The sequence below is a fragment of the Rosa chinensis genome, chromosome 1, assembly GCF_002994745.2.
Source record: "Rosa chinensis cultivar Old Blush chromosome 1, RchiOBHm-V2, whole genome shotgun sequence".
NCBI lineage: Eukaryota > Viridiplantae > Streptophyta > Magnoliopsida > Rosales > Rosaceae > Rosa > Rosa chinensis.
This window is the reverse complement of record NC_037088.1, coordinates 33339576-33356065: the sequence shown is the minus strand read 5'-3', so window position 1 is coordinate 33356065 and position 16490 is coordinate 33339576. Positions and strand designations below refer to the sequence as shown.

The 16490-nt window shown below is 37.9% G+C and overlaps 2 protein-coding genes across 4 annotated transcripts; both read right to left on the bottom strand.

Annotated features, from left to right (window-relative positions):
• Positions 1-1517: 1517 nt before the first annotated feature.
• Positions 1518-6209, bottom strand: LOC112194525 (annexin A7). 3 transcript variants are annotated; one of them, XM_040512801.1, is made up of 3 exons: positions 6015-6042; positions 2577-3053; positions 1518-1994 (listed from the first exon to the last, which is right to left on the bottom strand). In XM_040512801.1, the coding sequence occupies exons 2-3, from the start codon at positions 3028-3030 to the stop codon at positions 1756-1758; spliced, it is 693 nt and encodes a 230-aa protein (XP_040368735.1). In that variant the 5' UTR covers positions 3031-3053; positions 6015-6042; the 3' UTR covers positions 1518-1755. The 3 variants fall into 3 exon arrangements, with proteins under 3 accessions (XP_040368735.1, XP_024190529.1, XP_024190523.1); XM_024334761.2 differs by lacking the exon at positions 6015-6042 and adding an exon at positions 6062-6208 and having other exon boundaries at positions 1519-1994; XM_024334755.2 differs by lacking the exon at positions 6015-6042 and adding an exon at positions 6062-6209 and having other exon boundaries at positions 1521-1994; positions 2577-3063.
• A 1191-nt stretch (positions 6210-7400) lies between these two features.
• LOC112194540 (glycine-rich protein A3) lies at positions 7401-9498 on the bottom strand. Its single transcript, XM_024334767.2, has 3 exons — positions 9392-9498; positions 8463-8835; positions 7401-7936 (listed from the first exon to the last, which is right to left on the bottom strand). The coding sequence occupies exons 2-3, from the start codon at positions 8797-8799 to the stop codon at positions 7692-7694; spliced, it is 582 nt and encodes a 193-aa protein (XP_024190535.1). The 5' UTR covers positions 8800-8835; positions 9392-9498; the 3' UTR covers positions 7401-7691.
• Positions 9499-16490: the final 6992 nt, after the last annotated feature.

Below are 16490 nucleotides of genomic sequence, written 5' to 3'. Positions count from 1 at the left end.
GACAAACTCCTTACAGTAATAAACAAACTCTCTATAATCTCTATTAATTCATGTTTATAAGCCGATATAGTTTATCATAATCAAATTGAAGTCATCTACTTAATATACTTTTTATTAATGCACCGAATTTGTCATTATGTAACAATATTTCGTTCTGTCTTATTGTGATGAGGTGTGGAAGGATATAAACTGTTAGACTATTTTTCTTTTGTTTGACATGAGAAATATTGATTATTTGGCAGGTAGGAATTGTCACCACCAAAGTTGTAGTTGAGTTAATAAAACCAAAACCCCCACAAGGCCACAAGTAGTCAACAAAACAAGCACAATTTAATAAACTGAAATGGATATGCACACAAGGACAACTGTACTGCATGTGAGGGCAGGATCAATATGGACCCTCACCTGAACCACTGAGCTTGCAAGAACATGCAAAACCCAAAAGTTGTATAATATTTCCATCTAGTCTTTTGGATAAATAGAAATAGAGGGAAAAAAAAAATTAGGAAAATGAAATAAAATAGGATAAAAGCCAGGAAGAATTAATAAGATGAGCAAAGACCCAAAAACCATGGGAAACTTGTTGCAGAGTAGGTGATCAATAAGTTGTATTCTGCAAATGGTTGATTCTTGACTTTGACTGCATCAGTTGGTTAATCCTTGCTTTTACATTAAGCATAGGATTTGCATATGTAAGTGATCCAACAACCAAGACTTTCATATACTATGTAACTGTTAAGATGATTGGTGTACTTCATTAATCATATTAGTCAAAACCCAGAAATGGATCCTAGGAAAGAGGCATCACCTTACTAGAAGAAGAAAAAAAAAAATGAAATGAAAAAGGCTACTAAACATGGAATCCTCCTCTCCCTCAAAATGCAATACATGTTTAGTATGAATCATAAGTCACATGTTATGTACTTATGATTCACTATATTAAAAATAACATATCATTTCGCTTAAATATTGTTATATACTAAAACCAAATATAGAACAATAACTATCTGACATTTGAAATCTAATTTATCGAAACTTATTAAAAAATCAGAATTAAGGAATCATGTAGCAATATTTGAGTTAACTAATTCATCGATCTGTTCTGTATCGGATACACTCAATGCATGATTTCCAGACAACATAGCCATTTGCCAATTTAGTTGTCTCTCTTTTCTGGAAATGCCTCACCTCTCTTACAAATAGTTCCTCCATTTGTATGTCCATTATAAAGTTTGGAGACATTATTTTTGAAATCATTCTTCTGTTGCAGAGTAAATGTAATACAGCATTTGAAAAGCTTCCCAGTCATATATGTTTGGTGTTTTAGTCTTTGCAAATGTGAGTATAATACAAAGTTGGAGTTCCAAAAAAAGAAAAAGAAAAATGCAAACCTTGTAAGCTTCCAAGAGGCTCCATATGCAAAGCTAACCAAATCTTAAGAAAGATCAAAAAGAGGAATGCAAAGAACAATCTTATCTTTGATGCCTGAACCCTAAAATCCTACTTGTGTGCCGGATTGTAAGAATAAGCTCGTAATACCATCAAACAAGAAGATTAAAGAAACAACTTTCATATTGGTTAAAGAACAGAACATATTTACATCGTAGGAAAATTAAGAACTAGAAATGAAATATTTATCATGTAGGTTTTGAAAAGACATGAAAAAAAATCACAGAATCCTGATGGAACTGACGATAGAAACGCCAATTATAGTGTAAGGGAATCAATGGAAGTAACATTGGATCTCGATGCAAATCACTTCCATTTCTTGAACTTTCCCCCATGATGCTTTCCAAATTTCCCATGCTTGAACTTCCCCCCATGATGCTTTCCAAATTTTCCATGACCAAAGCCATGGTGACCCCCAAAACCAAAGCCATGGGAACCACTTCCATGGCTACTACCGTGCACAAGATGGTGAACCCCATAACCTGCAGCGGCCGCAGCAGCACCGCCGGCTAACATAGCTCCCATTCCCATACCAGATCCATGCCCTGCAATACTTTTTAGTCAGCTCAATTGCAATAAACAGATTTGGTGCCTTGACCCTTACTCCACTGAGGACCTTTTAATTCTACGTGAGTTGCTACACAGTGACATCCTAGAACAATATTCTGAAACTCTTACTGGTGCTTGTTACCTACCAAAACAAAAGTGGGATGGTATATGTTACTCTACCAACAGCCTTCTAACTATATTGAATGGTCATCAACATTGGTTTTGTTCAGTTGAAGCTTGAAACGTCTTCTATAAACCAAAATTAGAAGCACATCAACTAAAGAGACAATCTCGTCCAAATTCCAAACGACAAAACATTGGTTTGGATTGCATTGCTTGAGTGGTTGTTAAGTTTGGTTGCTGGACAGCCCTAATATTGTTAGCAAGGTTGTCAGTGCGCAATTTGGTTCTTAGAGGAAAACTAAAACAAATGATAGGAAAAAACACCATGGTCTTGCCCTTTTTGAGCTATCTGTCATAGTACAACCGATGGAAAGACTATAACTTGACTAAAACCAAACTCTATTCTATATTTAACTTTGTATTATATAAGACCACTAAATGGAAGGTTGGATTACCTGATTTATGTGGAGCTGATGGACCTGGATAACCAGCTGGTGGATATCCGTTAGGGGCAGGATAGCCGGCTGGTGGATATCCACTAGGGGCAGGATAGCTGGCTGGTGGATATCCACTAGGGGCAGGATAGCCGGCTGGTGGATATCCCATAGGAGGAGGATTTCCAGATGGGGGATACCCACTTTGAGGAGGGTAGCCATCTGAAGGAGGGTATCCACCAGAGGGAGGGTAACCGTCAGAGGGAGGATACCCGCCAGAGGGAGGATACCCGCCAGAGGGAGGATACCCGCCAGAAGGAGGGTACCCGGGTGGTGCATATCCTTGTGGGGGATATCCTTGTCCTTGATGAGAATGTGATCCAGGGCGCGGCTTGTGTCCAGCAGCAAATCCAGCAAGACTTGAGAGTAGCCCTCTGTCAGTAGTATCATTATTTTTGTCTTTTCCACCTCCCATCTTGCTTCAACTGAAATTAATGCCTACAAAAACCTATGATTCAGGGTAAAGCAATGAGACAGAAGCAACAACAAGAAACAGGCACAAAGCAACCCTCAATCATTTCACACTAACTTGGCAGATTACTGTTTTAACAAAGTCCAATGAAAAATGACACATAGAATTTTACAGAGATGTGCTTACCAAATATCCAGGATATGTCTGGGAATTTATTAAATCTACGAAACCATGATTATAACTTGTTAAACGAGCCCTTTTTATCAAAATGATTTTTAATAAACACGTTACAGTTCATGGCAACAACTGTTCTGCAGAAATTCAAATGCAATGGGCCTGACTTGGAATCAAGCTACACAACCTCAAATATTGAAAAATTCCAAGGACCTACCACCTGGGAAAAATTTTAACTACTCAACTGGCCAAATAAGAAAACATAAGAGCACATATCTATGCAGAGGAGATGAGGGTGTTTGGATTGAAGACAGGAATGACTAACTAATACATTAGAAAGAACTCAATGTACTAGGAAAATATTGGGTCTATAGGCCCTGGATGATGTTTAGGTGGTAGTGACATATACATAAAACAGAGACCACTACAAATCTATAAGCACCCTAAACCACAAGCACCTATAACCAAAGGAAGCCTAGTTAAAAAGAAGGTATAGAGTAAGAGATCAATCACGACAAACATGGATGAAACAAAATGAATAGACTTGAAAAGAAAAATTTCCTAGGAGATATGTCATATAATAAAGAACCTAAATGGATATTAGCTGAGCAGGCTCATGTGTATGACAAAGGCAAAGATGACAGTGATGATTAGCAATACAACTTGCCAAAGAAAATCATTTTATGTCTTTCTAATTCTTTGTTCCATACATGGGAGTGATTCTTGGAGCAGAACTTTTGCCATATGGTTTAAACTGGAATATTGGCTGAGGTAAGATTACTTTTGAGGAAGATAACTGGACTGTAGCTCAGTCAATTCCTGCAAATTTGAAATCCTTGACTATTTGTGAAGCATAAATCTGGAAATTAATGGGATCTGCAATTGATAAAAAACCTTCTTCCTGATGAGATCAGCCAAAGAATAAATGGTCTTCATACAGTAGGTTCTTTTAGTGTAAAGGGGCTGTATATGGGTTTGACCTCCAATATATGCTTATCAGACCCACTTCTCTGATCATTGATCATGATTGGCAGTGGGGCTCAATATGAAAACACCTAATCCCTCCATAATTAAAAAGTCCGATGCCAGGCTTCTCGCTAATGAATCTAGAATGCATAGAGGAATGCCACCACTGATTGCTGTCCTATGTGTACTAGTGGTGAGTCTACTGATCCTGTTTTTGAAAGATGCAATGCACCTTTTAGGCTGCTCTTCACCAAAACTGTGAGTTCAATTCATCTTTCTATGAGTTTCAATGGTTAGGTGCTTAACTTGATGTCTATAAATATTTTACATTATGGTGTTCCTTGACACTGTTTTGCATGGAGGTGCAGACTCATCATTGATGATGCCTTTCACATTCCCACATAGCCTAACAGCCTCATCACCTTTTTTTTTTTTTTTTTTTTGTGATTACACTAAAACCAATAGGTTGCTGATTCAAAACCTGCTAGACTTATTCTGCAGCACTGTGGAATGTGCCAGCAAAGGACAGGTTCAAAGTTGATACTGTTGTAAGTAGACTTTCTACTTCTGGTTCATATCTAATGGTGGAGTCCTGAGGAATGATTGTAGAGTTTGGGTGAAGGCTAGGGGTTCTTAGTTATCCTTGGAATTGGTCAAATTTTGAAGGGCATTGTGATCTCCTGAAGGGCTTAAAAATCGCTAGGGATTTTGTCATTCTTATAGGAGGAATGCTGAAGTGTAGCTTGACTCAGGCATTACTGTTGACCTAATTCTCCAAACTATTCACACGTTTTAAGTTGTCAGATTATTATGAAGAAGGAAGGATTGTAATGTTCCTGTCTCCCATGTTTACTGAGAACAACACAAGGTTGCAGACAGCTTGACTGGGTTAGGGAATGCTTTTGATGCAGGCTGTGGATGGTTTAATGATCCTATTCTACAGTTTCTACTATTCCTCTCTTAGACAGTGTTGTCAGGTTCAGCTACTCCAAGGGCAGTTATTAATTAGGTGTCTATTTTTGGCTCCATGTAACCATAATATTATTTCTTCTATGGCCTTTAGTCTTTACAACGAATATTTACATCAAAATGCGATGCATCTGGTGTTACACTAGGCTAAAATTAAAATGCATCAAAAGCTTGTTCACCAGATATGCAACCACTCCATCAAAAAACACTATTCTATATACCTTTATAAGTGAACCTTACTACCTATTGTCCCAAACATTTGCAGAAAGTACACACACTTTTAAATTAATCAATACATCGACATCAGCTTCAAAGTTGCCATAGAAATTATAATGGACCCATGCATGATACTGTCATTATAAAAATATTACTTAAGATAGTTTTGCACACTGTTTATATTAGCAAGGATTTGACCAAATGATAATTTGAAGATCATGAAGTAATTTAGAGAAGATTGTTTTTAAGTGTGCAATTGAAAACGATCACAATGAGAGAAAAGAAACCCATGTCTATGAAACGCATAGTTTTGGCAAAGATGGGAAAAAAGACTTCCATCCATTCATTCAATAACAAAGAAAAAGAAAACCATAGAACCACAAATCCAGAATGAAAAATAAAAACCAACTTTTTTTTTTTTCTAGGATTAGTAATCGATCACGTCACATATTGCATGACCAACCCACCATTGAGATTCAAATGAGAAACCCATGTTCATAGAAAGCATAGTTTTCAGGAAAACAAAAGGAAACGCGGTTAAGATGCAATTTGATCCACTGCATTCAACAACAAAGAGAAAAATAAAACAAGGAAAAAGAACAAGAAGAAAGCCATGCATCCACAAACCCAGAGGAGAAATGTTAACAGCAATTAGAGATTACCAAGATAACCAAGGGAACGAATGGAAAGAAAGATAGAGATTGCTCACCACAATGATGTTCGAGTTTTTGGGTGGATCACCAAAATAGATGTTGCCGTCTGTTGTGTGACAATTTTGAGGAGGAAGTGTATTGTTTTCTTGTTAAGATTGCATGCGCACGCTGCTTCTCTCTTTTAATACCCCAAACAAACACGTGTGCAAAACTGCTGCTGTTTTTTTTAATGGATAAGAAGGTAAAAAACTTTAAATAGGTGGAGTTGTTAAAAATGGGGAGGAAAGATGGACAAGAAGTGGAACAATTAGTAGATATCGGGGCTGGCATACAAGAGACACAAGAAATTTTTAGGTAGGAAAGACGTGTTACATAACTGGTATGTTTAGCTAATCATGTTTTTCTGTCTCTTAATTGTATTTGGAAACTACCCATGTTTTTTTAAAATGAAATATCCAAAACATCGCCCACAACTCCTTTGTATGGGCAACGATTGGCTGCGCGTACCAGCCACGTAACACGTCTGCCCTACCTAAAATTCCTTCGACACGAGACACTGTTAGGTGTATATGAGAAGTTTGTGTCGGACACGATTAACCAATGCATGCGCAATTCAAATCTCATGCTAAGACAGTCAGACTGAAGAGTGAAGACCTTTGTGATATAGGGCATTCTCTCATATGAAAATGAGTAAGGTGTGGACCGTGTGGTATATGGACAACATATGGCAACCTCTTGGATGGAGATGAAAAGATGGATGCCGTATATTGCATAGAATCAGTTAGAGAAGGGAGGTTAAATTTGTTATTCTTAAACTCTTTAAACCTCATACAATGTGATGGACTAGAAATAATTGCTCTGTTTGTCTAGTAGAGGGGATCCCGAACTGTCTCTTGGGTGTGAAGATAAGTAAGTTGAAATTTGGCAGTATAATATGGTCTGAGAGGAAAGCTTTAGATTTGTATAATCGAATAGTGTTTGATACACTAAATTTGTAGAATGATATGGAATGTTAGAAAAGAATGTTTAGCAAAATACATGAATAGCAAAGCAGTGGAACTTGGCTGCTAAATACATGTGTATTATTTATGCAATGTTTCTCCACTGGTATCTTATTTAGATGACTTCGAGTTCATATTCATAAATGAATTGAAATTTTGCAAGATTACTAGCTTCGGTATAGGCTTTTGTATAATGTTTCTCGGGTGTATTTGAATTGGAAGATACTTGCTTGAGGTATCTGCATTGACACCATGAAGAAAGTGTAGTATAAGGGTTTGATAGAAATCTCAGGACAACAACCTTGCTGAAGGTCAAGCTCTAAAGTCTAAACTACTGCCAGCTTTAACAAAAACATCTTACTGCCAAACCATTCCTACTGGTAAGCATAGGTCGTAAAGCTTGAGCAATAAAGCATTAGTATAAACGAAAAAACCTGGATACAAAGAAAAGAAATACAAGAGGTTTCTACGCAAACAGTCAGTCATTCTATATTCTTCACTCAAACATACTTACATCATAAGCAAATAAACTACTAGAATGCAATACTAAACTCTGAACAATAATAAATCAACAACCAACTCATCTGAAGTAACCAACTCATCTGAAGTAATTATGAGAATGTAAAATAACATCATCTTCAGTGGACCGAGTTAGATCTCAAAGTCACCATTTAGCTCTATTACATTACTTCCATTTCTTGAACTTGCCTCCAAACCCAAAGCGCTTGCCAAATTTCCCGTGGCCAAACCCATGTTTGCCATGCTTGAATTTCCCATGACCAAACCCATGTTTGCCATGCTTGAACTTCCCGTGACCATAGCCATGGTAACCCCCGTGGTGACTTCCGTGCACAAGATGGTGAGCCCCATAAGCAGCAGCTGCAGCAGCAGCCCCCCCAGCTAGCATACCTCCCATGTTCGATCCATGCCCTGTTACATTATCTTGTCAGCAAAGGTTGCAATAAAGATTGCAAAATGTAGCATACTATACTAAAAACATTTTGGTTCAATACAGCTTATATTCATCCGCATATAGTAGAGAGATGTAATATCAGAGACATTTTGCACGTATGCTACTTTTAATAGCAAAGACGTTTAGGTGAAGAATAATAATTTTCTGAAAGTTTAACTGATGCAGGTGATCTATCAAATCAAGTGGAAAGGTACAGGCAACTCTAGTACTCTACCAACAACCAAAATTCACATGTTGAATGGTGAAACAAAACTTTCAATTGTTCTACCTCTGAATGTCCTAATACTAGGCAAGTCTCAGACAATCGAATTCTATTTTTGAGGTCACTAAAACAAAGCATAGGAGAAAATACGATCCCCCAGCCCTTGTAATGTATACACACCACAATGTAATCAATGGAAGGACTATCAGACTTTACTAATGGCACGACCGAGACTGAACACAACTCGCATATAACTAGTAATAATACAACACACTAGTTACCTGTATGATGTGCAGCTGATGGACCTGGATACCCGGCTGGTGGATATCCGCCCTGGGGAGGATACCCGGCTGGTGGATATCCGCCAGGGGGAGGATATCCAGATGGAGGATAACCACCCTGTGGAGGATATCCAGATGGAGGATACCCACCCTGCGGAGGATAGCCACCTTGAGGAGGATACCCACCTGCAGGAGGGTATCCATACCCTTGTGGGGGATACCCATATCCTTGTGGAGGGTATGATCCTCCATGCTGTGAGTAGTGTCCTGTAGCATATCCAGCAAGATGTGAAAATAGCCCTTTGTCTTTGTCATTAGGATCGTCTTTGTTATCCATTGCAACTTTCTTCTTACTTCAACTTGAAACTAATGCCTACATCAAATTGTAATTCAAAAGATCAAACCAAAGAAATCAACACAAAAACAGCCTTCAGCTACAAAACAACCCCTACATCACATCATACTCTGCCTTACTAATTCATCAGTTCAAGCAAGAACAACACACAATCTTGTAAAGATTCTTTAATCAAAATTGAAAATAGGTACTAGCAGTAACTTCTATGCAAAACTTCAAACAAAAAGAGAATCATCTTGAACCAACCTACACTACTCAGAGCCCTAAAACCCCATTTCAAATTCTGTACCCAAATTTGTGTGGATCAACAAGTTACTACATGACCAACTTAGCATTGATACTCAAACAAGAAACCCATGTTCATAAAAAGCCTAAGTTTGATAATGATGAAAAGTAAGGGGCGCAATCCATCCAATTCATTCAGCAACACATACAACTAAATTTCAAATCCCAAAACCCACAAAAAAAAATTCTCACTACAATCAAAGATCAAGTTTCAGAAGCAAAAGAAAGAAAGAAAAAAATGGGATCATGAAAACAAAGAACTAGAGAAAAGAGGTAGAAATTTGCTCACCTAATTGATTGATGGTTCAACTCTCTTTAGTTTTGAAGCGTTTCTTTGTGTTGCTTCTCCTATTAAAAAGAAATTGCTTTTCCTTGTGCCTCTCGGCTTTAATGACACACGCAAACGCGTACTCACCTTTTTACTTTTTTCTTTTTGTCGTCAAATGCGTGTGAAATTTTGAGAACTCGTTAAAAAAAAAAAAAAAAAAAAAAAAAAAAAAAAGGAGGAAAAGTGATGTGAAATTATTAATTTCATTGCTGGTTTGCATAAAATTGACTATCTTCGTTAATTTATGTGTTGAATCTGCATGATCGGTTGATACTCGAGTCGTCTTTCATGTAATTTTTTCGTTTGTTCAATTTATCAATTTTATTTTTTTATATTCCGTAAAATTTTCTACAATTTTGCTTCTTGTTTTTTATTTGATCAAAATTTTTTTTGTTTATATAAATAGAAAAAGGAGGTGAAATTTGGAAGTAGTAATGGTTTTGGCAGGAGCCAAACTAATAAAGTAATATGGCTTCAATAGGAAAATAACAAAAAGGTTTTGAAGAGATAATAATTAATAACTATAGTATCTTATCCTATGATCCATTAGTGACATGGGATACAGACAAAAAATAAATGAGTCGCGTTACTTAGACGTGTGTGCTTTTTATTTCATCCACCAATTAAGAAATTCTTAAGAACGTGTTGCCCAAAATAAAATATATTAAAAAAAAAGGACTTTACTTTGAACTTTGGTGAAGCTGTTTTTTCAGACAATATGGTCATCTTTTTCTAGGTATTTTCTTTTGAGTTTGCCAACAAAAAAAAAAGTATGGTCAAGATAGGGAAGAAGTAAAGAAAACGAACATACAACATCAGACCCATTTCATAGTCTTTTTATTTTTATTTTTTTATTTTTTGACAAAATTTATATTTCATTAAACGAAATAACAACAAGTAGGAAAAAATAAAAGTATTTGCAGCGTCACACTTTTTTTTTTTTTTTTTTTAAAAGAGAATCAAAGGGTTTCACTAATGCCCCCATGGTGACTCGAACTCATGACTTCGTACATAGGTAGTGGGTGCTCTAACCACTGAGCTAACACCACTTCGTCATTTGCAGCGTCACACTTGATTAGATGATCGATCAGTGGAAAATGAGAGAATAGGGAATAGAGCGGTATTAAATTCCTCCACCAATTTATGGGGACCACAAAGTCGATTGATAGATTGTTTGATTATGAGCAATTAAATAAGCTGACCTTAGCAATGTGTAGTGCACGTGCTTGTGTTCTAGTGAAGACAACAGGGCCTCACTACTAATGTTTGTGTCTACCAATCTATGACCTTATGCACGTGCACTACACATTTCTCTTCACCCTAAACCCTTTGGATCTCCAATTCGTTGACTGCAATTGAAGACAACAATAATTTTATTTTATTTTATTTTTGTTTAAGGAAAACTGAAATTATGAGAGAATTGAGTAGTACTTTCATTGATAATAGGGGTCTCTTTACATAGAGGATTACAAGGTATAGAATCAGAGTTCTACAAGGAAATGTAATAGTACAATTGATTGGATATCTCCAAGATTCTCCGATATTATCGCTAATTCTAACCATATTACTAATAGGTCAAGTAACTTACAGTTTGGGCCAGACACATATTCTGGATTTACTTGAACACTCCCCATTGTGTCGCCCAAATGTGGTGCTCCTCTCGTTGCCTCATTAAAAATCTTGCCGAGTAATCAAAATCCAGTGGGACAAAAATAACGTCGGTCGAAGGGGAAAAAGAGCACAACACACCCTTCATGTTTCAAGACCATACATGTAGACACCTCCCCCTGATGTCTGCATCTCCCCCTGACGACTACGGTCATCAGAGTTCGGATAACTTCCGCAAATGATGCTACCAACATGTTTCTCGAAAGTGGAATTTAGGCAATGACTTAGTGAGCAAGTCTGCCATACTGTCCTCATATCGACCCTAGTTCACTTTGATCTTGAGAAGAGTTTGTTGTTGCAGATTATCCTTGGTGTTGTCGCTTTTGATGTAGCCTTGCTTCATTTGTTCAAAACAAGCAGCATTATCCTAAATGCTTGTAGGCTCATCTGTGGTAAACTTCAAACTACAATTGTTCGAACATGCGTAGTTATGGATCCAATCCATAAACATTCACGAACCACTTCATAAAGAGAAATAATCTCTGCATGGTTCGAAGATATAGCGACTAAGGTCTGTTCTGTAGACCTCCATGATATCATGGTCATTACCCATGGTGAACACTTAACCAGTTTGGGAATGACCTTTGTATGGGTCAGAGAGATTCCCAATATCAGCAAAACCTTCCAAAACATATGTCGTTTTGGGATGGGGATAGTGGACGCAGGACAGTGTTGGCGGTGTTCCTGGTGTGTGATGGGTCCGAATCTATCATCTCTCTGTAGAGATAGAACGAGTCAATATCAATCGTACATCTCTAGTATCGAAAGATATCTTTTACACCAATCCATTGGCGTCGCGTTGGTGCAGAGGTATACCTAGCTAACAAGTTCATGGAAAATGAGATGTCCGGTCTTGTGCATTGAGATGTCCGGTCTTGTGCATTGAGATAAATACAATGATGTGCCTATTGTACTTAAGCAAGTCACTTTTGCCTCTAGCACTTCTTCGTCATCATCTTTTGGACGAATAGGATCATTTTTAAGGATCATGACTACGGACGATCATGGGGGTGCTTGACGGCTTTGACCCTGTCAAAATGCCTAAGCATCTATCGACACGATGCTCAAGTTCCAAACCGAGCTATAATCGTGTTCTCCCAAAATCCTTCATCTCAAAATCGGATTTCAAGTGTTCAGCTGTTTCCCTTAACCCTTTAAGGGCTTCCAATGAAGATCATCTCCAATATGAACCGCGATAGAATCTGAAACTTATTATGGAAATGTGCGGGCATATCCCTTCTCAATCAAGTAGTCACTTTAGTGAGCGTTTCAACCTTATTGTAAACGCGCTCCGTGGTCAAGAGCCACTTGACTTGGGTAAATGAAGTTCACCATGAACCTTCATGTACATTCCATATCTAGATCCCCATAGAGAGACGTAGTGATGACCACATTTGTAAGCTGCATGATCAGTTATTCGGAAACTACCAAACTGACAGGGTAGTAGAGTGCAGTGACATCCATTATGAAAGAATATGTCTCATCGTAGTCGATTTCATGGCGTTTTATGAGAAGCCTTACTCCATAAGGTGATATTACCATCTCTTTTTCTCACTATACTTTCTAACGAAGACCCATTAGTCAACAGGTTTTATGTTAGGAGGTGTTGGCATCATTGACTCAAAAGCCTTCCTCTTCGTTAGAGAATCCGACTTAACCTGGATCGCATCTTTCCATTTAGGCCAAATTTCTCTACGTTGGTATTCATTCATCAACGGAGCGTGGTTCGATATCATCGGACTCAACAAACTCATGCACAACAAAATGTGCAACTACATCATCAATTATGATGGAGTTTCTATCCCACATCTCATGTACACTAGTGTAATTTTCAAATAGCTCTATATTTTCAAGAATAGGTTCTGACATTGAGGCTTCCCCCAACAATAACCATAACCCGGAAGATACTCATGAGATGGATTTTGAGTCTTGATGATCAAAGGATTGGAATGTGCTAAAGTATCTTTCGAACCACGGGCCTCCCACGCACCCTAGCTGGGGCCATGGCCTATAACACCAGAGTGCCACTCTCTTTGGCGTTGGTGCCATGCCTACCTCCGTGTAAGATGGCGCTACATCCTCTCGTAGGGACGTCCATCCTTGCAAGCATGTTTGCAGCATATTTGTGTGATCTCGTCACTTTAACTGAAATCGAGATGAGACATAGTGGGGACAGACCACGACAATTCCTGTCATTCCTGCTTAACATCCGTGTTCTTATCTCCCCTAATGACGGGAAGACTGTCTCATCAAAGTGACAACTCACAAATCTAGTGGTAAGGAGATCGCCTTGCAAGGGTATTAAGTGGCGGACGATTGTTGGAGTCTCAAATCCAACGTAGTTGCCCATTCGTCTGTAAAGACCCACCATAGAGCGTTGTGGTGGCGCAATTGACACATAAATGGCTCACTCAAATGTGCGTAAGTACGATATTTGTACCCAGTCACTAGCTATAATGTCAAGGTAGAGTGGCGGTAGGTCGTAGACGAATTAGCATAGCAGCATGCGATATTGCATCACCCTAAGCGAATCTAAGGAGATTGGTGCACATTACCAATGTCCTGACTACCATCGTAGTTGTTTTCGCGAGACCATTTGGGTGTGCTCATGAGAATGATGTCCAACATCAGTCCCATTGCAATATCCATCGAAAGTCTTCAATGTAAACTCTCTAGCATCGTCAAGTCCAATTGACGAAATAGGATGGTCTGGGGAGTGAGCTAGTTGTCATATGATATTTGCTAGGAGTGTAGCATAAGCAGCATTACAAGTAGACAATGGCACAACATGTGACCAGCGTGTTTGCGTGTCAACCAATCATCATGAGATATTTAAACGTCCGCAAGTTGGTTGAATCAGTCCACAGAATCCCCATGGATTCTATGTAAGAACAGAATAAGTATTTTCATATCCTTTGCATAGGACGGTCTCAGTCCTAATTTCCCTAAGGAACGGGCTTTGTAAAACGAGCAAGAGGCTTTAGAAGCAACCAATGAGGATTTTGGTTGGGCCTGAGTGTCTGAAACGCTATTTGAAGCAAGTTGGTGATTGCAGCATCATTTGGGGCGCCATCACCATGATGGACGCCATCCATGGTGTCATGGAAAGGGATTGTGCCAGCCCTAGTCTGGTGGTGGACGGCAGCGGTGCCAGAGGCAGCGGCGACGGTCACACTTAGTCCAAGAATCAACCTTTGATTCATGCTTCATTTTGCTCGAGAGAATGGATGTCTGTATGAAGTCTTTTGTAGACGGATCATCATATCATGACTAGGATGATCTATCCTGTCATGACAAAGCCAATATGTGTCTAAATCCAAGAGATCTTCTCTCAGAACTTTTATTGGATTAATAGCTCAAATAGTTACATAGAGTCCACTAGAGAGACACATAAACGATAGAGTTACATAGATGATGTTTTAATTTTTTTCTTGTCTTAATTAAAAAAATTTGGAGACTATTTTTCCTACTAAACTACTGTACATATTTTCAAATTTGCAAAATACAATCTTGTTTTCTTGTTTTTGTTTTTTAAAATCATTTTTGAACACCTTATCGAACAGGCCCTAGAAGCATAAGTATTTTTTCTTATTTAAAACTTATTTGATTTATTTATGAGTTCTTATTTAAATCTTATTTGTGTCAAGCATGACTTCTTATCCTCTTTGTTTATTTATTTTTTCAACTATTCTCTTATTATAGTTTATTGTTTTATTTGCTCATCTCATCTTTTTCATCCTTACCATGGAAAGTGATTGGTCAATATCTCCTGCTAATAGTCTTGAGTCAGATGCAAGCTCAGTTTCAAAAAGGTGATATGTCTTATTCTAATGGGAAAATTTTAAGAACAGTACATGAAGTATTGGCCGTTCCGAAATTTGGTGTATTTGGTTTCAAAGAATTAACTTTGGTACATGACATTACAATCCCGACCCAAAATCAGTGTATGCCGTTACAGCCCCCATTAGTCAACCTGATTTTAGTCAAATTTGTAAGGGTAAATTTGTCTCTTCATGAATTTAAAAAAAAAATTGCAGAAGAAGAAGAAGGAAGAAGAAGGAGAAGGAGGAAGAAGAAGAAGAAGAAGAAGAAGAAGAAGGAGAAGGAGAAGGAAGAAGAAAAAGAAGAGGGAAGAAGGAGGAGAAGGAGGAAGAAGAAGAAGAAGAAAAATTGCAGAAGAAGAAGAAGGAAGAAGGAGGAAGAAGAAGAAGAAGAAGGAGAAGGAAGAAGAAAAAGAAGAGGGAAGAAGTAGGGGAAGGAAGAAGAAGAAGAAGAAGAAGAAGAAGAAGAAAAATTGCAGAAGACGAAGAAGAAGAAGAAGAAGAAGAAGGAGAAGAAGAAAATCATATTTGGGTACCCAGATTTTGGGTGTCCAAATCAAATCGGGGAGGGAGGGAGGAAGAAGAATGAAGAAGAAGGAGGAGGAGGAGAAGGAAGAAGGAAGAAGAATAAGGAGGAGGAAAAAATCAAATAATCTGGGTATCCAAATCAAATCGGGGAGGGAGAGAGGAAGAAGAAGGAATAAGAAGAAGAAGAAGAAGGAAGGAGAAAGATACCCAGAAATGGGTGTCCGAGAGAGGGGGGAGAGAGGAAGAAGAAGGAAGAAGAGGAATAAGAAGAAGAAGAAGGAGAAAAGGAGGAAGAAGAAGAAAAATACCTAGAAATGGGTGTTCGAGAGAGGGAGGAAGAGAGGAAGAAGAAGGAATAAGAAGAAGAAGAAGAAGAAGAAGAAGGAGAAAAAGGAGGAAGAAGAAGAAAAAAACCCAGAAATGGGTTTCAGAGAGAGAGAGAGAGAGAGAGAAGTGAAAACCCAAAACTACCCTTTGAAAATTGAATAATTTCATATATTTAACGGTGTTATTGACGTGATGTACTAAAAGTGGGTCGGGATTGGAACTTCATGTACCAAAGTTAATTCTTTGAAACCAAATACACCGAACTTCGGAATGGTCAATACTTCATGTACTGTTCTTAAAATTTTCCCTATTCTAATTAAACTGTAGAAGAAATGCCTTTAGGATTCCAACTCATCCCGATCATAGTGTGGTTGCGCAAGGGGAAGAGGCAGAACGCTGCTATAATATGCATGGAAGTTGGAGTGTTCCGCATCTAGAACACTTGATCACTTCTTACTATTAAAATGTAACTAAGATGTTGTTAATCATGGCAAGAATTTTCTTAACATCACTCATTTGAAGGTAAGTCATTCGGTTATTGACATTGAAAACGGCAAAACAAACCACAATTCTTGTTGTACGGTGAAACTACTAGATTTATATATTTTTTTCTTGCGGAATATTATTATTTTTGAAAACTATTTGAGTCTTGAGATATATGATTCTTATTATACGGTGAAATTACGAGATTTATAATTTTTCTTTTCAGAATGGAG